Genomic DNA, 23454 nt, shown 5'->3' on the forward strand with positions numbered 1-23454 from the left:
CTCTTGTCTTCGGCTTGATGCTGCTGCATCGCCTCCCAAACTCTCCTGTGTGTCTCCTGAGTGTTTCGACTCGCCGCTCTCAGCTTTCTCCGACTCTTCTATTACTCTGAATCTGACAGAAAGCCACAGACCGAGCAGCAGGTGTACTATCGCCTCCATGTACATTGTTGCATTGCGTTTGTGTGGCACAGAAATGACGGTAAGGGACTTTCGGACCGCCGTGCTATGACGACTCCACCCACGATGAGGTGGTACTCAATGTAATGGAAAAACAACTAAACCGAGACGAGCCGTGGCGCGCCGAGTAGATGCTAAAGGAAATGCTAAAGGAAAATTTGTCTTGCACCGCATGTATCAACATTTGGGAAAGAGGACCGAGTCTTTAGCGGTTGCTAATAAAGTTTTGTTTTATTGAGTATCCAAACCAACGTAGAGGTGAATAGCGTCACCCAGTGTATCGGAATGTGTTCACAAGCTCTGCATCAATCCATTATCTGGAATCGATTTGCCTTGACTTGATGTGCAGGGTAACCAATCAGGTGTTAGGATCCGCCCACCGACTTTGACGGGCGAGGTTGACAGATAAAATAAATTCATGATCCACTGCAACACAAGGACCATGAAATAATTAATTAAATAGTGAAATAATACAATATGTTTTTTACTTAAAATGAATTGGTATTTTAATGAATTAATGACATATTTAATAACACATTTATGTATTTAATTCCAATTTTAATTAATTAATGACATATTTAATTCCAATTTTAATTAATTAATGACATTTAATTATTTAATGATATATTTATTTAATAACACATTTAAGTATTTCCAATTTTAATTAATTAATGAAATATTTAATTCCAATTTTAATTAATGAAATATTTAATTCCAATTTTAATTAATTAATGACATATTTAATTAATTATTTAATGATGTATTTATTTATTTAATTTTGGCACTTTTAGTCCTCCATATACACATGCTGACCATGTTTGACTCAACATACAGCTGCAAGGCATCTTTCTTAACTATGAACAGAACCAGTGGCAGATCGTCTGTGGGGGAACAGGGGGCAGTGCCCCCGCTACCTGATCGGAGCATAGACTGTATTTATATACTGTATTTATATACAGTCTGATGAAAAGTAAAGCAATGAAAAAGATGAAAGCTGGAAGCTCAGAAGTCACTATCCCATGGCCAGTTAGTCTGATATGATAATGTCCAGAGAAAAAATGTTGACACTATCAATCAGACAGTTGCAACAATTCATATCTATAAATATCAGTCGACTTCCACAACATTATAAACAGCTGATTAAGCTTCTACTTCATACTGAAGTGCGCTCACTGCATGAATATCAATGGACTCAGTATGTCGGACACGGACAACAGATATGTCAGAGTCATTAAAATCAGAGTGCATTTCAGCAGCAAGGAGACAATCAGCTGTGTTTTAACTCACAATTCCGTGTCTAACCGGTGTTGCTCCATTTCAGAATAATTATTTCAAATTTATTAAATGAATACTTCAAATCGTCGCTTTGTTAAACCTATTGTCTGTGTCTTTGGTTAAGCAGTTAAAATGGTTGATTTTTGCTCTCCAGGGGGGGTAGATGGGTAATTCTTAATTTATCTGTCAGACCTGATTCAGAAATCTATCAGCAGCCTGAACTGAACATTAACACCATAGACGGTATGGTTAACACTATTGTCACCTGATCACAACCTCACTTTCCATGCAGTGTTCCGGTTTTCGGTAGGCGAGCGGTTAATGATTCGCGCTTGTAGTAATGACATCTTGAGTTTGAAACCTGATAAGAAAAAGAAGATACAGACGCCATGTTATAACCTAATACATTTGTCATGATTATGCTCAAGCAAATCTCAGCATACTTCACATTTGGTTCACATGAAGCCTGAATGGACCATGAGCTTGTTTTGTCTTCAAATCCCGATACGCTCTCGAATTGTCTGACCAAACAAATAATGGTGATTAAAAATCTTAATTATGATGAATTTCTTTTGCATCAACATACACTATATTGTCAAAAGTATTCGCTCACCTGCCTTGACTCGCATATGAATGTAAGTGACATCCCATTCCTAATCCACAGGGTTCAATATGATGTCGGTCCACCCTTTGCAGCTATAACAGCTTCAACTCTTCTGGGAAGGCTGTCCACAAGGTTTAGGAGTGTGTTTATGGGAATTTTTGACCATCCTTCCAGAAGCGCATTTGTGAGGTCACACACTGATGTTGGACCAGAAGGTCTGGCTCTCAGTCTCCTCTCTAATTCATCCCAAAGGTGTTCTATGGGGTTGAGGTCAGGACTCTGTGCAGGCCAGTGAAGTTCATCCACATCAGACTCTGTCATCCATGTCTTTATGGACCTTGCTTTGTGCACTGGTGCACAGTCATGGTGAAAGAGGAAGGGGCCAGCTCCAAACTGTTCCCACAAAGTTGGGAGCATGGAATTGTCGAAAATGTCTTGGTATGCTGAAGCATTCAGAGTTCCTTTCACTGGAACTAAGGGGCCAAGCCCAGCTCCAGAAAAACAAGCCCACACCATAATCCCCCCTCCACCAAACTTTACACTTGGCACAATGCAGTCCCACAAGTATGGTTCTCCTGGCAACCGCCAAACCCAGAGTCGTCCATCAGATTGCCAGATGGAGAAGAGCGATTCGTCACTCCAGAGAAGGCGTCTCCACTGCTCTAGAGTCCAGTGGCGGTGTGCTTTACACCAGTGGTTCCCAACCTGTTTGGCTTGGAGCCCCCCTATAAGCTGCACCCCAGCCCCAGCGCCCCCCAGCGCAGCGCCTACCACCCCTACCCCACTCCACCCCCACCAAAACCACCCCATAAGTACACTACAAAACATAAGAGGGAAGTTATTGAATTGTATTACTAATAGAGTCAAACCAAGAGTTGTACCATGAGGAGGAGGAGAGAGTTTATGGCTGCGGTAAATTTGTTGAATATTTGTGTCTCTTCACTGTTTGCAGTGGTTTTGCATTTTGCAGACGGTCCCTGTTCACTCGTCGCACAGCCATAGACACCAATGTTATTTCTGCAGCTCGAAAGACAGCTACTTTTGATTAAATTGGGCTTGTAGTACATTGTCTACCTTACAACGATGGAAAAGAGGCATCGTTTATGTTTAAACAATGTATATTTAATGAGTTATTGATGCCGAAAGTCTGAATTTGTGAATAGCTTTCCGACTTTACCGAACTGTGTTTTGTTTCCTGACGCCGCCGTAATTCGCTGGCTTCATGCTGTCATTTACGAGCATTTCACCACAAATAACATAATTCTGTCTTGTCCTTTAATAAAACCAAATTTAAGGTAACTCTCGAGGTATTGCCAGAGTTTTTAGGTACTGATGAATCTTCACCCGTTTTGCGTATTACAGACACCGTTTCCATCAGTAATTTTCTAACTGCACACAAACTAATGAATTGGGATGAACTAGAAGCCAACCTGAAGGAAGCGTGGAGAGAAGTTGAAAGGTCAAGGAGGTGTGGCCATCGAAGCAGCAAAGGATTTTTGAAGAAAGACCAAATACCGTAAATGTGTTTTTAAAATGTTTTATAGGTAGACTTGTGATGACACAGTGAGTCTGTTACTCTGATTTTATCCAGAATGTAAATATCTATTTTTTATAACATCACAGCCTCAGAGCAGACAAAGCTTCGCGACCCCCCTCAGATATCTGGCGCCCCCCCTGGGGGGGGTGCCGACCCCAGGTTGGGAACCACTGCTTTACACCACTGCATCCGACGCTTTGCATTGCACTTGGTGATGTATGGCTTGGATGCAGCTGCTCGGCCATGGAAACCCATTCCATGAAGCTGTCTGCTGAAGCACTGTTCTTGAGCTAATCTGAAGGCCGCATGAAGTTTGAAGGTCTGTAGCGATTGACTCTATAGAAAGTTGGCCACCTCTTGGCACTATGCACCTCAGCATCCACTGACCCCGCTCCATCAGTTTATGTGGCCTACCACTTGGTGGCTGAGTTGCTGTCGTTCCCACACATTTCCACTTTCTTATAATACAGCTGACAGTTGACTGTGGAATATTTAGGAGCGAGGAAATTTCACGACTGGATTTGTCGCACATGTGGCATCCTATCACAGTTCCACGCTGGAATTCACTGAGCTCCTGAGAGCGAGTCATTCTTTCACAAATGTTTGTAAAAGCAGTCTGCATGCCTAGGTGCTTGATTTTATACACCTGTGGCCATGGAAGTGATTGGAACACCTGATTCTGATTAATTGGATGGGTGAGCAAATACTTTTGGCAATATAGTGTATATATATATATATATATATATATATATATATATATATATATATATATATATATATATATATATATATATATATATATATATATATATATATATATACACACCTGTAAACATACACATCCGCACATGTGATGTGGCATCAGTATTGCACGTGCAGTGGAAAAAAAAAAAAAAAGTAGCAGCAGTTATGTATTCACAGTGACAACGGGTGCCCAGAACCAGGTTATTTTGAATTCAAGAGTCTGATGGCTTGGGGGATGAAACTGTTACAGAACCTGGCTGTTCTCATTCTGATGCTGCAGAACCTCCTCCCAGAAGGGAGCAGGAGAACAGTCCATGGTTGGGGTTTGTAGAATCTTTGATGATATTGCGGACTCTGCTGAGACAGCGCTTGTGTGCAACATCCTGGATGGATGGAAGAGAGGTCCCAATGATCTTCTCTGCTGCCCTCACCACCCTCTGCAGTGACTTCCTATCTGAAGCCCTGGAGCTGCCAAACCAGATGGAGATGCAGCTGGTCAGCAGCTCTCTATGGTGCCTCTGTAGAAGGTGGTCAGGATGGGAGGGGACAGCTGTGCTCTCTTCATCTGTTGCAGGAAGTGCAGACGTTGCTGAGCCCGTTTGACCAGAGATGATGTGTGTAATGACCAGTCCAGACTGTCCATGATGTGCACCCCCAGAAATTTGGTGCTGCTGACCACCTCCACAGCTTTATTGTCAATGACGAGAGGTGAATGACTGGGCTGCTTCCTCCTGAAGTCGATTAACTCCTTGGTCTTCTCGACGTTCAGGAGCAGATTGTTCACGCTGCACCAGTCCACCAGCCGCTTAACCTCCTCTCTGTAGGTCAGATCGTTATTGTCCCGAATGAGACCCACTACTGTTGTGTCATCCGCATATTTAATGATGTGGTTCGAGGCGGATGCAGAACAGCAGTCATGCGTCAGCAGCGTGAACAGCAGTGGGCTCAGAACACATCCCTGTGGGGATCCGATGGAGACAGAGATGGAGCTGGTGATGGGTGTTTCCCACTCTCACTCACTGTGGTCTGTTAGTGAGGAAGTCTACTGCCCCTCTGTTAAACTTCACATGTGAATACTGGATACATCACACTCCAAGTTCTAATTCTTCAAAGAAGACATTTTAATCTAATGTTCAAAAACGTTTTAAGGATAATTATCATTTTAAACAATGTTTCTGTGAGGTTAACGCTGTAGTTTTAACTACATAATGCAGGTGATTCAGACCATATATGCCAAATAATACAATCTCCTCTTGAATAAAAAAAGACATCGAACGACATATATAGGCTTTTTCTCTTGTGATTTTACATGCAGACATCTCCCTGGTCCCAATTAACAGTTCATTACTACTTGTTAATGATAATAAAACATTAATAACTCACACTAAATAAATAAATGCTAATAATAAAAAAAAAATACAGCAAGAGTTTACAAATATAGCCATTTTATTAATGACTTGGAAAAAAGCTTAACAACACAAGGAATACATGCATGCAGGGTATGCATGAGCTATTATCCTCCTTTGTCTTATTCACAACACACATTTCTTACAGTTTGGTACTGAATTACAGCTGTGAAGCAATAAAATCAATTAAAGTATAGGTTTGTTTCCACACACATCCAAAAATGACTTTTTTTCTCAATGTGACTTGAATACTTCTCAGTGTTTTATCCTCTGGTCAGTCCTCAGTTTGACACCTGCAGGCCTAATATTTTCTAGGGGATTTTTTTTTTTTTTGCATTAAATAAATTCAAATAAAAATAATAAATTTCTGATGCAGAGATCTCCAGGACACAGAAAAAAAAAACCTTTCTGCGTTTTTATAAAGTAGTAACATAATTAGTAACTGATTAACCTTTTCAACAACATTAGAACCTAGAAATGGAAGTTCTTTTATCCTCTCCTGAACACTGGTACCTCAGTTCAACTGAAATTAGGAATGTGTGCTGCCAGCACCTACTGAGCGGATGAAGAACATATAAAAACAGAAGTCAATACATGGTTCTAGTTACAGTTTGTTGGATGTTGCTATGCTTTTGCAAGCTGGCAGCTTTAATGGCAACACTAACTGACCTTTTCTACACATGGTGATTAAAAAGGAAATTCAGAAACTCTCAAAGTACAGTTAACTGGTAGGATAACGTTCTTATACTACAATAGAAATAAAAAAAAAAACTACTGCCCCATTAAAAAGGGAGAAAACAATGATAAAAAGAGAGCAAGAGCACTGATACAATAATGGCTGACTGCTGCCAGTTTGTAGAAGGTGTTCCTGGGTTCAGTATCTCCCTCTCTTGGACCTTCGAGCCGACTGCTTGTTGCTCTTTGCCCCCTTTTTGGCTACAGGCTCTTCAGAGGACGACTCCTCGGGGTCTTGCCGTCTGGAACTGCTCTTCGTCGCCTTTTTAACTGCAGGCTCCTCTGGGGAGGACTCTTCTGGCTTAGATCGCTTGGACCCACTCCTTGTCTCCTTTGTGCCTGTCTCCTCAGCTGATGACTCTCTGGCCACAGGTCGCTTGGACCTCCGGCTGGTGAGCTTTTTCACTGCTGGTGTTTTGGGCTTTCTTGCAGGAGCACCTCTCTTTACAGGTGTGGCTTTAGATGGTGATGCGGATTCCTTTTTAGAAGCTGATGCTTTCCTTCCCGCTCTCTTGGCTGGAGCTGCCGTTTTCTTGGCTGGAGCTGCCGTTTTCTTGGCTGGTGACTTCTTTGCCAGCACTCGTCCCCTCCCTCTAGCTTTCGACTGACTCGCGCTCCGAGATTTCTTGGTTGATGGAGGACGGCGAGCCTTGGGTGGAGGCCTCTTCTGAGATTTCCTAGGAGTAATTTGAACAGAAAGCAGTGACAGTTAAGTACAAGGAGCATAAATAAGCCTCCCTCAGATATGAACTCCGGCTTCCTAATCTGAACGTGTCTGTTTCATGTCAAAATTAGGTCACCACTGTAAAATTTGCAATGACAATCTTCCTAGGTTGGACCTTTTCCGCATCACTTTCAAGTTCCAACACAGCACAAGTCTGAACTACGATGTACGGATGTGGGACGTTGTTATGTTTAGTGAGTGACATGACAGTGTAGAAAAAAAGCTGTGACCCAACCCTATCTGTTGTTATCCAACAGCAGGAAAAAAAAACAGTCTGGAACAGACTCACGTCATGTTGGATTCAAAAAACTCTAACCTTATATGTACACACTACCGTTCAAAAGCTTGGGGTCACCCAGACAATTTCATGTTTTCCATAAAAATTCACACTTTTCTTCATGTGCTAACATAACTGCACAAGGGTTTTCTAATCATCAATCATCAATTTTTTTTTTTTTTCAAGATGGCGCCGTGCCAGCGGCAGCTAGTTACAGCAGCTCCGGTTAACTTTAGGTCTGTTTAGTTATTTTTGTACTTTTCTTCTCTTTAAGTTTTTCTTTTCAGCAAGTAGGGTGACGCTTTTGTACGGGACAGACATGGATGTGCAAATAGCGTTTTCCCTACTTTGTTTACTACTGTTTTCGGAACTTTTAAAATCCGCATCTGGTGACCCGTTCAGCCATGGCTCCATTGTTTACAGTCGGGAACAGCTGTTGGCGCTGAGCCAGGCCAGGCCGCCGTCGTGGGAGAGACCAGACATCCCAGCTGAGCTCCGCAGAAGAAGGAGAGGATGCCGGGCAGGACTGAAGCGTCGGGAGAAGAGGAGACGCTACAAGCCGTCCGTTCCATCTGTGATTATGGGGAATGTGAGGTCTCTCCCGAATAAGATGGAAGAACTGACGGCGCTGACCAGGCTGCAGTGGGAGTATAGGGAGAGCAGCCTCATGATGTTCACGGAGTCATGGCTGAACGAACTCACTCCGGACTCACTTCTAACTCTGGACGGATTCCATCTGGTCAGAGCGGACCGGAACGTGAGGGAGAGTGGTAAGAGAAAGGGAGGGGGCCTCGCGATGTATGTGAATGAGAGATGGTGTAATGCTGGGCACATTAGTGTTAAAGAGCAGCTCTGCACTAAGGATGTAGAATTACTGGCGGTCAGTCTGCGTCCGTTCTATCTGCCCCGGGAGTATTCACATGTAATAGCCATTACTGTGTACATCCCTCCCTCGGCTGATGCGGCTGCAGCCTGTGAACTCATCCACAGTGTAGTGTCCCAGCTGCAAACATCTCACCCTCAGTCTCTTATCATCAGCTCAGGAGACTTTAATCATGCATCGCTCTCTGCCACTCTCCCCACGTTCACCCAGTACGTGACCTGCCATACCAGAGACAATAAAACCCTGGACCTGCTGTATGCAAACATCAAGGATGCATACAGCTCCTCACCCCTCCCCCCGCTGGGCCACTCAGATCACAACCTGGTGAGACTGCAGCCCATTTACATACCTATGGTGAAGAAACAACCCCCCACCATCAGGTATGTGAAGAAGTGGTCTGACGAGGCCACTGAGGCGCTGCAGGACTGCTTTGAGACCACAGACTGGGATGTGCTGTGTGGTCCACACGGGGAGGACATTGATGCACTGACAGACACTGTTACGGACTATATCAACTTCTGTGCAGAGAACATCGTACCGACCAGGAAAGTACGGTGTTTCTCTAACAGCAAACCCTGGGTGTCCCTGGAACTGAAGGCCCTGCTGAAGGAGAAGAGGAGGGTCTTTGGATCTGGGGACAAAGAGGAGCTGAGGAGGGTGCAGAAGGAGATAAAGAAGAAGATCAAGGCGGACAAGGCCAGCTACAGGACCAAGATGGAATCTCACCTGCAGGACAATAACACAAGGGAGGTCTGGAGAGACCTGAGATCCATCTCTGGTTACAGCAGAGGCCATGAGAGGGGAGCTGCAGCAGGAGGCCAGGAGTGGGCCAATGAGCTGAATCTGTTCTTTAACAGATTCGACTCTGCTCCCACTCCTCCCCCCTCTCATCAAAGCACCGACCAGCCAGCTCCTTCTTCACACCTCAGCTCTCTACCACCAACACCACCAACAGCACCCCTCCTCCCATCCCCGTCTTCTACCACCTCCGGACTCCGCATATAGCCCCATCACCCCTCCTCGTCTCACCCCCCACCACCACCATCACCCCTCCCCCTGCCACCCTCCCCCTGCCTCTCCATAACAGCTGATCAGGTGAGAAGTGAACTTAAAAAGATCAAGACCAGGAAAGCTGCAGGTCCTGATGGAATCAGCTCCAGACTCCTTAGAGACTGTGCAGACCAGCTCTGTCAGGTGCTGCTGCACATCTTTAACCTGAGCCTGAGTCTGGAGAGGGTTCCTCTGTTATGGAAGACTTCCTGCCTGGTTCCTGTCTCTAAGACCAGGAACCCCAGGGAGCCTAACCACTTCAGACCTGTGGCCCTCACTTCTCACCTGATGAAGACCATGGAGAGGATCGTCCTCAGGAACCTCCGTCCCCAGGTGAGCCAGTATCTGGATCCACTGCAGTTCGCCTACCAACCGAACATTGGAGTGGATGATGCAGTCGTCTACCTGCTGCACAGATCACTGACTCATCTGGAGAAACCCAGCAGCACTGTGAGGGTCATGTTCTTTGACTTCTCCAGTGCTTTCAACACCATCCAGCCTTCTCTGCTTAGGGTGAAGCTTGAAGGAGCGGGAGTAGACTGTCACCTGGCTGCTTGGACCATCGACTACCTCACCAACAGACCACAGTACGTGAGGCTTCAGCACTGTGTGTCTGATGTGGTAGTCAGCAGCATGGAGGTCCACAGGGGAAAGTGCTCTCCTCCTTTTTCTTCACCCTGGACACATCGGACTTCCATTATAACTCTGGGAGCTGTCACCTCCAGAAGTTCTCCGATGATACAGCCATTGTCGGGTGTGTATCTGAGGGGGACGAGCGGGAGTACAGGACAGTCATCTCTGACTTTGTGGACTGGTGTGAGCAAAACCATCTGCAGCTCAACGCCAGTAAGACGAAGGAGATGATCGTGGACTTCCGCAGGAGGAGGACACCCCGGACTGCACCGGTGAACATCCAGGGTTTGGACATTGACATGGTGGACACATACAAATACCTGGGTGTTCACCTCAACAATAAACTGGAGTGATCACACAATACAGAGGTTCTGTACAAGAAGGGCCAAAGTCGTCTCCACCTGCTGAGGAGACTGAGGTCCTTTGGAGTGTGCAGGACTCTGCTCAGGACATTTTACGACTCTGTGGTAGCGTCTGCTATTTTCTATGCAGTGGTCTGCTGGGGAGCAGGGAGCACTGAAAGGGACAGAAAGAGACTGAACAGACTGGTCAGGAGGGCCGGTTCTGTCCTGGACTGTTCCCTGGACTCCATAGAGGAGGTGGGTGAGAGGAGGATGTTGGCAAAGCTCACATCCATCATGGACAATCCCTCTCACCCACTGCATGACACTGTGGGGTCTTTAAGCAGCTCCTTCAGCAGCAGACTGAGACATCCACCCTGCAAGAAGGAGCGCTATCGCAGGTCCTTCATCCCATCTGCTATAAGACTTTACAACATCAGCATCACTGGCTGATGTTAACATAAACTGGACTATATCATTACCACCCCAAACCATAAAATTTGCACTGACATTCTTGCACTGCACATCTTTGCACTTTTAAACTTTATTTTTATTTTTTCTGTTAAAAAAAATTTTTTCACCCTTGTATATATTGTAAATAAAGCTGCTGTAACAACATAAATTTCCCCTGGAGTGGGGAGAAATAAAGAACTTTATCTTTATCTTTAGCCTTTCAACACCATTAGCTAACACAGTGTAGCATCAAAACACAGGAGTGATGGTTGCTGGAAATGTTCCTCTGTACCCCTATGGAGATATTCCATTAAAAATCAGTCATTTCCAGCTAGAATAGTCATTTACCATATTAACAATGTCTAGACTGTATTTCTGATTAATTTAATGTTATCTCCATTGGAAAAAAAGTCTCTCTTTAAAAAATAAGGACATTTCTAAGTGACCCCAAACTTTTGAACAGTAGGGCATAAAACTTGATGTACCTGTCCATTTCAATTGTAATGCAAATACTCAATGTGTGTCATAACTTTCAAGTAACAAATTAAATGAAATGTCACAAAAAATTAAAGAAGGAAAGCCATTAAGTGACTTGGAGTGAATAAATACTGCTGTGTAGTGGTATCGGAAGTTTTCGTTATAGATATAGACAGATGTTGTTGTAATAAAGACCAGAAATGAAGCTGTAAACAAAACCTGCCTTGCTAACAGCTAAAACCTATGAAGCAGAGGAAGAAACAAACAAAAGAAATGGAGAGAAGTCTTTCGGAATTATTATTCTTTCATGTCAGCTGGTATTGACCATGTTTCATGCTGTCCAGAGACAAAGAAAGAAATAGACCCCGATGATCAGTCATGCGAGTTTAGCATCTGCTACATCAGAGTTGATTCAAAAAATGTGTTTTCATCTTCCATGATGTACATTCAGTCTTTGAGAAGAGGCAAACTTTAACGTGACCAGTTTGTCCTGGTGCATCTTGAGTCGTGTTTTGTGTGTGTTCTTTGGGTTCCATAGCCACTGAGGGGTGGCTACTCGGAAATTAGAGCTTCTGTTAGCGACTGCTATTTTGGTGAGGAATTACCAGTCTTGGTGAAGACTGTAGCGCCTGTTAGCAGCTGACTAACTTGGTGAGAAGCTTACTTGTGTCTTGTGTGTCCTGTAGCCACTGAGGGGGAATTAGCATGTTATCTCTTGCTGGAATTGTGTGTTTTGATGCACCAGTTTTATTTAGTTCATTATGCGCACATGACACTCATTTGTATTGCATTAGTTTCTGTTTGTGGTGGGTGTTGCTACTGTGTTTAGGTTTGGTTAAGGAGTTTAGTTGTTTTGTTTTTGTTTAGCTACGGTAGTTTAAAAACTCTGTTAGCCTTTGTCTGGTTTTATTTGGTTCTTTGATTTAGCAACATCCACCAGCCTTGTGTTCCTTTGACCACTTTGGTGTTACCTCTGTCACTACATTTGGTTGTTTTTGTTGTACCCAGCTGACCCTAGCATCTGGGTCGTAACACTGACAGAATACTGACCCATCAATAGGTTGATAAAGCCACTGATGGTACATATCCCATGTCTGAAAAGGGTTTTATACACATCACATGAAGCTGTGAGGCTACTGACAACCTGCTGCAGCAGATCAGCATGTCAGGAAATGGCTTTGGATACAATTACCGCTTTCTCTAAAAGGAGAACTTTACCTAATGTTTTCTATGTCGAATGGCTATCATTTTAAAACAGCGCTTTAGTTTTTACAATATCTGGCTTTGGAAGCTCTCTTAAAACATTCCTACTGCAGACTACTGATAACCCTGGATTTAGGAAAAATAACTAAAGCTCAAATTAGAACTTTTATACACACCTCTGACGGGAAGGAGCTTCGTCTTCAGACTCTTCCTCCTCCTCCTCCTCTTCCTCCTCCTCTTCATCTTCCTCATCTGAAGAGTCTGCTGTCCTCCTCCGTTTAGTTGGAGCTGCAGCCTTTTTGTCCTGAAGGTCTTTAAACTTGTCTGGGTATAGGATGGTAGGACTGAAGAGAAAAAGGAAAATGAAAACATCAGACCTAAATACGCATGAAGTATAGGAGCTGTGTGGATATTATCTTCAGAAGAATGATACAGAGTATTAACAGTAGTAGAAATACCTCGGGTAGAAAGGAAACGAGAGCTGGTAGGTCCCTGTAAAGCCGTGACCAGTAATCTGCTCCATCCATCCGAGTACTTTGCACTTGGTCAGAGTCCTCCTCAGGTTGGCCACTACAGACAAGAGAACAATTTTTACTGACTCAATTTTTTTGGAAATCACCGTATCATTAATTCTTTTCATATTAAATCTTCAATCCAAAATCGAAACATGAAAAATCTGAAGAAATGACAATGATTTAAAACAAACTGAACTTGATTTGGACATTTAATCTGTCCAATTTGTGTCACAAAGAGTTACAGAGTACTTCTCACGTTGGACAGAAACTTGTCTGGGAATCTTTCAGTTTTTCAGGTTTCTTCAGTATCAAAGTAATCCAGCAGCACCATCACACTTCTCCACCCAGTGTAGCCGCTGCAGGCATTGAGTGTAACATACTAGTAAGTCAGTAACTTGCTAAACACAAACCAGACAAAGGAAATACTGAATCAACCTTGGTGTGAGACCTGTTTTCTTGCTTTCTAATTAGAGACATTAAGGTATCATTACAGATCCTAATGGTGCTACTACTCATACCAATAATGCATACTGATCCAGCACTCTTAACTGTGCTCTTATATCTATGTTTTATGAGGAAAAAAACAAAGACAAGAACTAACATTACTTCAATTACTTCTCTTTTTTTTAAAAATTGTCTCTCAATCTTTGCAGTTCAGCAAAAAAATAAAAAATGAGCATAAGACTTTTCCTTTGACAGTATTTTTAACTGTAACAGTCAGAGAAGGGTGAAAAGAAAGCAAAACAGAGATGTCCTGCTTGAGGGCTCTCAAATCACTAAATCTACTCTGTGAGCTCTGAAACTGAACAAAAACTCAGATCATGTTCTGACAATTTCAGACTGCACTAGCGAAGCACTCAGAGAGCGCAGTACTCCACCAAGGTTGTTCATTCCTCCATATGGCATTGTCAGAAATGTAGCTTTTTTTTTTTTTTTTTTAAAGAAATGCAGCATTCGTTTATTAGTTATCGATGATCAGAAATCATGGTAACATAGAATGTGGCCATTTAGTACTGATGTACACACAAACAAAATGACCTTGTGCTGAGCACAGGCGTGTGTTCTGCATGTGTATGTTATGTACGGATACCGAACCGCGTGACCTTCATATGTAGCGGGTGCAGGAATTGATGGGACTCAGAAACACCTCCACAATTTAATCAATTGTTCCTTGTATCATTTCTGGTGGATAAGTCCCAATTAGTCCGTAGCGGTGGATTTGTAGTAGGATCACAATCATATGATCATCAGCAGGCAGCTGACATAGTGTTCACTTGTTGTCATAGTTACAGTGACACCGTGCCGCTATCTTGTAATGATACAGAAATCTTTAACAAATCCGTGGATCCAGACTATAAGCCGCATCACTGTCAAAATCTAATCAACTAGTTCTTGTGTCATTTCTGACCTTCCCTGAAAATTTCATCCAAATCCGTTAGTCCATTTTTGAGTAACGTTGTGAACAGACAGACAAACAAACCAGTCACATAACTCTGCCATGTTCCATGGTGGAGTAATTCATGAACGAGCCTGCATCCAAGCAATGAGCTGGCTGATGGGGAGTATAAATCATTAGCCCATGTTTGTATAATTTAGTTAACTGTGTGGGTCTAGGCTACTGGCAGATGTAACATATTTAAGTCAAAGAGAGATGAACATTAAGCCGAGCTGTCGAAAACTGCATTTTGCTGAAATTGAACAGATTTAAACTAGTTTAGTGTTTTTCTCAGAAACCAATATTTCTGTTGTACTTTAAAAGTGAGAAACAATGTGAGACAGGAAGCAGAGAGAGAGCTGGAGTCTTACCTAACTGGTATTCCTTTCTGTCCTTGTTGGCGTCTACTAGATATCTGCGTAGAGTTGTAGTGCTGCAGGTTTTAGGTTCATTCATGGCTGTGATGGCAGCGGTGATGGCGTCTTCTAAGGCACCGCCCTTCAGCAGGATTTTGTTGCCTGTGCGCTTCAGCTGTAACAGTCGGATATGAACACTTCAGGATACACTGTCTCTGTGCCAGTCAAAGTAGTAACACAAACAAACAACTACATAGCCACTGAATGCAACCGTTTACATGACTCCCTGTGAATAAGCACTGGAGACATTATCCAGGGTTTACTTTTTATTGTGGCCATTATTTTATAATGAAGTGTATCTTGTAAGTTTTTTGCTGTTTGATGCTTACAAAAGCCAGAGATAAGGAATGATGTGAGTCATTTTTATTTGTTTGCAGAACACTGCAAATCATTCTTCACCAGGATAGAAATATTTGTTCTAAACCACACTTGAATAGTATGTTTCACTCATTTTGGAACAGATGCATTCAGTGCTATAAGGAGGTTCACCTGAAATGTCCCTCTGGCTCCTTTCCCAGTGATTTGCTCCAGCTGTCCTCTCTCTACTGCCTTCACCAGCGCTGACTTCAGGACTTCTGGCCTGAAGACGAACCAGTTAGTTCATCATTAATGCATTCAGTAATTGATATCTGAACCCTAACTGTAGTGTGCATCTTCATATTTTTTGCAGTCACTAGTGCCAAAAACTTACCTTTTGTTACAAGTTCATTCCTAAGCAATAAGTTGCTAGCATGAACCATGTTTCGTATAGTTAAAAGTTTGATATTTTGGGAGGCTGTAACTGTTACTCGCTAAAATTAAAGAAATGAATCAGTGATGAAAAACATTAGTTTTTGCATTTCTGGTCAATTACACTTAATAACAACACTCAGTAAGGAAACGGTCAGTAATAAAGCACTGTACCTGTTTTCGATGTTGAGTTTGGGGAAGTGCTGCTCCAGGTATTTCTTGATCAGGTTGTATGAGGCCTCTTTGGGCTCACAGAGCCGTGTGATGATGAGAGGAAGAGCATCTCCCAGAGACTCCTGCTTCTGAGCTGCTTTCTAAAACACCACCCATTTACAGACATGACAATTACAAGCAAACACATCCCAGTCTCATAGGAAAAGATGGGGAGAAGAAAACTGCTGACACTACTTCTTTGACATAAGTGTTATCATAAAATGTTGTGCGCTCATCATCTACTGAAGGTCATCTGGTCAGGAGTACAACCATTGTCCTATTTAACAGCGTCGACACTGCAGTCCAATCAGGGATGGAAGTGTAGCTCATGACCTAAATCTGAAGCTACAGTCAGCTGCCTAGCTTAGCACAGAGAATGGAGGCAGAAGCTATGTCTGTGCTAATATGTTTGTTTTTTTTTTTTTTAAATGGCATTTTCAATTAAATTGCCAATGTCAGTGTTTTCACTCAGTTTCAGGAATATTCTCTGTGCATGCTAACATGCCTAAAAAGGCACAACCCATGACCATTTACATACAAGTTATTTATTTAGATGTAGAAGGCTCAATTAGAAGGAGAACATGGGCATCTGTGTCACTATTTACCGAAGTCTTAATCACAGAACACCAGAAAAAGACTTGGAATGTCCTAATACACAATATGTTGAATGTAGTATGCCAAATACACCAGGGTGATCTACTACATCTGGTCAGGTTTTAAAGCAGGCAAGCCAGCATGCTTTTGTGGCCATATTGACCCACAATCCTCTGCGGTTACACTGCATATATAATGGTGTCTGGCATGAGTATAAACAAGATTAAGCCACCAAGAGCTCAGACATATGATAGCTCATTTCATGCTACAGACAGTCAAACTTTAAGGCACATTACTATGACGAAGTAGCAAGTTAAAAATGAAACTGTATCAGTGTGGATGTAGCCAGAGGGCAGTAAACAACTCTGTCCAACAGTAACAAACTCCCAGCACCTCTAAAGCTCATGATTTAGCATGTTACAGTTTGTTGGTTTAATCTGTACAAAAACTCCAGTATAAAAACAGCTACTTGGTGTAGCCAGGCAACCAGCAGGACTCGAGGGAGTAACTGCTTCCTGCCAAGACACAGTGAAGTATCTCTGCCGTGACATACCTTTGACAAGGGAGCCTGCTTCCCAATGGTGAACGTTCCTGAAAGGCCTTTACCCTTCAGCTGTGTGAGAGATGATGAAAGAAAAATATAATAAACAATAATGAACAGAAGTTAAGACACACTGCAATCCACAAAACAACTAGCCCTGGCTTTTCTTTATATTCCAACACATGGGTAGGTTAACAAATAACATCCTTCACCTGTTTGATGGTGCCCTTCTCTATGTGTTTCTTCATTGCTTTCTTGATAAGAAACTTCTTCCTGTCAAGCTCCATCCCCGGGTAATTTTTCACAATATATTTCATGACCGACTGGTACGAAACCCCCGACCTGTCATTACAAGCCTGCAAAGAAAATAGACAAGAAAAAATCACTTTAAAGAAAAAGTAAAAAAACAACTAAGAGTGGTTGTGCTGAGCAATGGTTTCACGTTTTCACACACCGTGATGGCTTCAATGAGGATATTATCCACTTTGTTCTGAGTGCCTGCAAAGTTGGTTACGGGAACCTTTTTGCTGGCGGTGACGCTAGCCCACGCAGGAATCGTCCTTTTCACCTTCTTGACTTTGGATTTCTCGTACTTGTAGCCGTCCTTCAACCTGTCACCAAAAGGAGCAAAGCACAAGATTCAGTGAAGCGAGTCGGTTCTCTAGAAGCGATATTTCACTGTGATTGTTGCCACCCTTATCTTTATCACATCCTCACCTTAGTAGGAGAACATAGCAGTGTGTTGCGCACTGTCCAGCCGCGCAGTCCTTGCATTTGTCACTTTGTCCGATTGTCACCGACGGGAAAGACAAAATGAAATTTGAGAACATCTGTCTTAATGACCACCATGGTAAATCTGACCCCGACTGAACTGAAATGCTAGTGATCCATGTGTACAAAAGGTGAAGGTTTGTTTTGTTCAGGTCTGGGAGAAGAGAAGGAGGAGGACCAAAGTTACAAACTTAAAAACAAGGTTAAATGTACCTCAGCTACTGCTAAATGAAATATTTTAAACTTTCTTTATACTACCTTGATTTCCATACATGTGTCGGTCCATGAATCTCACTACCTGCCAAAAAATATGGTCAACTACACTACTGTCCAAAGGTTTGGGGTCACTCAGAAATATCCTTATTTTGGAAAGAAAAGCATTTTTGTTTCAATGAAGATAACATTAAATTAATCAGAAATACAGTCTGGACATTGTTAATGTGGTAAAATGACTATTCTAGCTGGAAACAGCTGATTTCTAATGGAATATCTACATAGGGGTACAAAGGGCCATTTCCAGCAACCATCACTCCTGTGTTCTAATGCTACATTGTGTGAGTTAATGGTGTTGAAAGGCTAATTGATGATTAGAAAATCCTTGTGCAGTTATGTTAGCACATGAATGAAAGTGTGAGTTTTCATGGAAAACATAAAATTGAATGGGTGACCCCAAACTTTTGAACGGAAGTGTACACCTAAATTGACTTTTTAGTGGAATAAGTGAGAAAGCAAATGTGGGTAGTTTAAAGTAGATAATGCTGCTCTTTCTTTGAGCTTCAAAAAACAGACTGAGGTGTTAACAAATCATCAGATGGTCACGATGCCAGTGTCCTCTCCTCCTGGACTCCTCCGAGATCGCGGGCACAGGGACGGGCACATCTGTCTGACAACTATGATACAGGGCACGAATGCGCCTGAGACAGGTCACATGTTTTGGAAATGCAACACTGCAACCATGACAGGAGCAGTCTGCTGTTATCCAGCAGAGGTAAGGATCATATTAACAGATAAAAGTGCTATCAGAGTGAAATATCGCAGTGTTCACACTTGCAGATTATCTCTCTGGTGAGACTCACTCTTTCTTCTCAGCACCTTCTCCTTCCTTTTCCCCTGCAGCTCCTTCATCGGCCTTCTCGCCGTTCTCGGTGGGCTCTGTGTCGCCTGCCGTCTCATCCTCATCCCCCTTGGTCGCCGCAGCTGAAGATGCAACCTGCTCCTCATCAGCAGAAGGCGACTCCTCTGAGGAGGCTTCAGGCTCTGAGGAATCATTAAAAGTAATGTAGGAAGAAATGCAGTAAAACCTGAGGATGTGCACAAATAATGGACATTTGTTTTTGTCACAGATAAGTGTGTAAAGCAAGCTTCGCTAAACTTTTGTTATCCAAAAACCTGAAAATTCTTTAATGTCTAACTAGTACACATAAAAGAAAAGAGATGTTTGTTAAGTAGGTCAGATTCAGGTAAATAACATCATGCTGCAAAACCTTAATCCTGGACACTTCTACAACACACACGTCTCTGCAGGTATTACTACAATACTGCTGGAGAAACTACAGTCGTGTTTGTTCTGTGTTGAGAAAAAGTGAAAACTGCTCCATTATGTTGTGGGTTTCAATGGCGGTGATGGTGCGTTCACGGGCCCACCGTTCAGGTAATAGACGACCCCGACCTCACCTTTCTCTGCTCCCGAGGGGGCCTTCTCCTGTGTCGGAGTCGCAGCGGCTCGGCGAATCGGCATCACAGGAGATTAACCTGGACAGAGAGGGGAGGTGGTTATCAGCACCGAACCGCTCCGGGCCCGTTTCTGTGTACGTGCGTGGTTAAAAATGGCGCCGCTGCCAAACCCACTTCATTCATTGAGGCCTATCAGGGTGATAGTGGAGAAAAGGTGCCGTTTGAATTCCGCAAATAAAACGCGGAGCACCTTCTGGGCGGTTGTACCGCAGTCCCGCCTCATCCTGCAGACTTTTCTCTACATATTTTTACCGTGTTCACGCGAGCCGGAGGACGAGCAGCCAGAAAATTTCCGCCATTTCGCCATTTTGTCCGTTGGTTTACACACACAATGATGGCGTCGCACAAGGAAGATGAAATTCATTTCAGTTGCATGTTGTAAAAAGCACAGGCCAGCCGGGTATTCATTTACACCGTCAAATCCGTGCAACTGCATGTTTAGCAATCATTGTACCATAATGCGGAGCAAACTTACCTCTTAAAAGTCGGGGAAAATTAGATGTTTTGGGGTAAATTTCTGCACGATCCTTTATTTCGCTTTCTGTGTTTTGGAGCCCCGCCCCGTTAGGACCGTTGGTGAGTGGCGTGCTGCGTCACACGGTGCGTCGGAGGATTCCCAGTCCCGGATAGAGCCCCACAACCAAAACAAAACAAAAAGCACACAAACGAAGCGAAATATCAACCAAAAAAGAAGAAACAAACCGTGATGGGTGTCCAAGAAAAAAAATGAAGAAGAAAAACGGCTGTAATGGCTGTCCGAAAATACAACAACAAAACAAACAAAAACACACGAGACATGAGCGAAGACAAAAATGTCATACCTATACCAAAAAAAAAAAAAACAGCCCCCCCCCGCCCTCTAATGCAACAACTTTTCAATATTTTTTAGAACTACATAGTCGACTGCGGGATAGGTAAAAACTTCATCTGTCCTCTTAGGATTTTTGATTTATATGTTCTGTTAGCGATGACTGATATTAGAGATGTCTCAGTTGCATTTTTGACGAGTCATAACTACAATTTCGGGTTTTACAATTCACTTTCACTTAGTAAGATCATGATCTGAGAAATCCAAATTAAAGTGAGTTAAAGCCATCTTTCAGTTGAGTTTTGGCTACTCCTAATTTCAATAAAGAACTCTAGAATTCATATTTGATGTGGGTATTTCTGAAATGTAATTATAGACATAAGTTAAGTCAGAAATGCATTGCATGTACATTTAATGTTATTTATACTGACTAGAAAACAGGGTAGCTAACAATATATTTACCCACAAAGACTTCTCTTTCAGTGTTCTTCCTAAAAAGCTCAGAGGTAATACTGAGATGTTCAGTCCTGATTATTTTAACTACAATAGATCTGTTACTACTGTATCTGCATTCAAAAACTGCAGTAGTGATGAGACTTCAACTGGATGTCTCAAGCAAAAACTCATGGCAGTTGTAGTTTTTACATACCAACAATAAAAATAGCTGTGTTCTGGTTAATTAGTCAAGTAGGCAATGTATTAAAACTTTTAATATTACCTGAAAAGTTGAGTATTTTGATATAGCTGATCAAGAAACATGAAAGACACCCTTCATAGAAGATCACAATAACAACCCAAAATTAGTGTAACAACATAAAACAAAAAGAGACTCAAGCTGGCAAAGTAATCGTAAGTATTGATTCATAAGTAACTATATTAACAAGCGCTCAGCACGTAGTACTCCACCAAGGCTGTTCATTCCCCCATATGGAATTGTCAGAAATGCAGCATATTTTTGTAGAAATGCAGCTTTTTTAAAAAATCAGTTATTGGTGATCAGAAATCACAGCAACATAGAATGTGGCCATTTAATACAGATGTACCCACAAACAAAATGACCTTAAGTTGAGCACAGGTGTGTTATGCATGTATACGCTATGTACGGATACCAAATTGCGACACCTAAATATGTAGCAGGCGGGAGGAATTGATGCGACTCAGAAAAACCCCCACAATTTAATCAGTTGTTCCTTGTATCACTTCCGATGGATAAGTTCCGGTAAGTCCGCAGTGGTCAATTTGTAGTAGGATCGCAATCGTGATCGTCAGCAGGCAGCTGTTGTAGCGTTCACTTGTCATAGTTACAGTGACGCTGTGCTGCTATCCCGCAATGATACAGAAATCCTTAACAAATCTGTGGATCCAGACAATAAACTGCATGACTGCCAAAATCGAATCGCTTAGTCCTTGTGTCATTTCTGACCTTCCCTGAAAATTTCATCCAAATCCGTTATTCCGTTTTTGAGTAATGTGCACAGACAGACAAACGTACGCCAATTGTCACATAACTCCGCCGGGTTGCTTGGTGGAGGAAATATAGATTATTCTGCTCATCAAAGCTCTAAGTGACCTCATCAAAATTTGGTATTTCTACTCAACAATCTAAAAAGAAAAATCTCATGATTAGGAGGCTTCATACAATAAATATTTGTCTTTTTGCCAGAAAAAAAGAGACTTAAATGATGTCAATAACTTGATTAAGATGATTGATTTTAGCTCTTGTGTTCTTCAGGTAATCCAACGAGACAAGTTAATAAATGAGGAGATCCAATCACTGAAACCACATAAGTATGTGACCGCACTGACATTGTTATATAAATACAATCGTATGCGTCTAATACAAAGAAAAAGAAGCATCGGAACAATTTCAAAGGTAGCACACTGATTATAGGTTAATCCATTGCGACCGTTGATGCTTCAGGGGCTCAGCAGATCAAATCAATGGCTTCTAGCGACTCCAGCTAATCCTTCCAGTCAGGTCGATCAGCTGTTCTTGGGGAAAACTAAAACATTGGCTCAGTTTAACAAACACACACCACACATTAAGTAGACATCTTCAGCAAGCAAAAAAAGAAATCATGAGAATCGGCAATTTTTTAAATACCTTTTTTGTCTTTAATGTATTTACAAGCTTTAATCTGCTCTGTAGGTCTTAAGTATTACAAGCATTTGATGTTCAGCGACCCTGGCCATTTGCTTTTTAAAGTTGCATTTTTGCTCATGTCATCTGAATGTATCCCGTTTGTTCCTCTGCGTCTGTGTGACAGTTCTGTGGACTGACTTGCATCATTTCTTGAATGCATACCTTCACCTCTCATGAGGTGTATGTACAAATCAATGCAGAGCAAGCTCAGGCTGAGGGAAACACTTCCTGGTTATTACAAGATAACCTTTGACCTTGGACAACATTAATATTTCCTGTGCATTCATTCCTTTTTTTTTTTTTTTTTTTTAAATCTCTGCTTCCCCTTCATCCCAAAATAATTTTGTTTTACCCTGTTTTAAACCAAACAGTGTGGAATCCAGGGAGGCTATTTATTTCACAATTATTATTTTGTTATTATAATTAATTATATTGTTATTTCTGTTGTCATGTTCTCATTGTGAGCATCTGCAAATGTTAAATAATTTTCATATTTGCAGTCCTTAAAAAAATAATAAATTAAAGAGTCCAGAACCTATGTATCTTTTAAGTCTCTTCTTAAAAAGTAACAAAAGAAAAGTAAGTTAAAATTTAAAACAAAAATATTTTCTATGTATAATACAGGTATTTAGTGCTTCCGCCGTTAGAATCCAAACTCAAAATGGCAGCATGTTTTAGAACCGTACCGCAGAAAAAAATTCCAGCCGTAAACATGTCGTCCTGCCCACGCACCCATTTTGAAAGTTTGTTCTACTGTAAGGATGCAGTTCTACTACGTCGTGTTCCCGGGTGTCTCCCTCGTCAATTGTCTTCCGACTCCTCCTCTGCCTCTCGCAGCCAGGTGAAGAAGGCTGTAACAGACTTGAGGGCCACACCTTTACCCTGCTGCTCGGCAGGGTCTTTGCTCGTCTCCCACTTGTAGAAAGCGTCCTCCGAGATGACGTCCTCGTCATACAGACAGTCAAAGAACATCCGAAGAAGGTCTGCAATACACAAGGCACAAAGTTAACTGCCACCCTGTTACCTTCTGACAGAT

At 42.3% G+C, this 23454-nt stretch overlaps 2 protein-coding genes across 21 annotated transcripts in view; both read right to left on the minus strand.

The window, feature by feature from the left end:
* Positions 1-5765: 5765 nt before the first annotated feature.
* hp1bp3 (heterochromatin protein 1, binding protein 3) lies at positions 5766-20093 on the minus strand. 4 transcript variants are annotated; one of them, XM_023269821.3, is made up of 13 exons: positions 19943-20093; positions 19408-19485; positions 18810-18990; positions 17680-17742; positions 17417-17573; positions 17175-17318; positions 16975-17034; positions 15789-15928; positions 15375-15465; positions 14841-15000; positions 12978-13089; positions 12696-12863; positions 5766-7155 (listed from the first exon to the last, which is right to left on the minus strand). In XM_023269821.3, the coding sequence occupies exons 2-13, from the start codon at positions 19469-19471 to the stop codon at positions 6618-6620; spliced, it is 1878 nt and encodes a 625-aa protein (XP_023125589.2). In that variant the 5' UTR covers positions 19472-19485; positions 19943-20093; the 3' UTR covers positions 5766-6617. The 4 variants fall into 4 exon arrangements, with proteins under 4 accessions (XP_023125589.2, XP_035803834.2, XP_023125590.2 ...); XM_035947941.2 differs by lacking the exon at positions 19943-20093 and adding an exon at positions 19720-19742; XM_023269822.3 differs by lacking the exon at positions 19943-20093 and adding an exon at positions 19582-19720.
* Positions 20094-22367: 2274 nt separating this feature from the next.
* The window catches only part of eif4g3a (eukaryotic translation initiation factor 4 gamma, 3a), a 66726-nt gene continuing 65639 nt past the window's right edge, over positions 22368-23454 (minus strand). For all 17 annotated transcript variants that reach the window (XM_023269800.3, XM_055010850.1, XM_055010848.1 and 14 more), the window contains one exon: positions 22368-23401. In XM_023269800.3, the coding sequence (XP_023125568.1) occupies positions 23220-23401 (182 nt within the window). In that variant the 3' untranslated portion in view covers positions 22368-23219. The remainder of the gene's footprint in view (positions 23402-23454) is intronic.

The sequence above is a fragment of the Amphiprion ocellaris genome, chromosome 5 (assembly GCF_022539595.1).
Source record: "Amphiprion ocellaris isolate individual 3 ecotype Okinawa chromosome 5, ASM2253959v1, whole genome shotgun sequence".
Classification (NCBI taxonomy): domain Eukaryota; kingdom Metazoa; phylum Chordata; class Actinopteri; family Pomacentridae; genus Amphiprion; species Amphiprion ocellaris.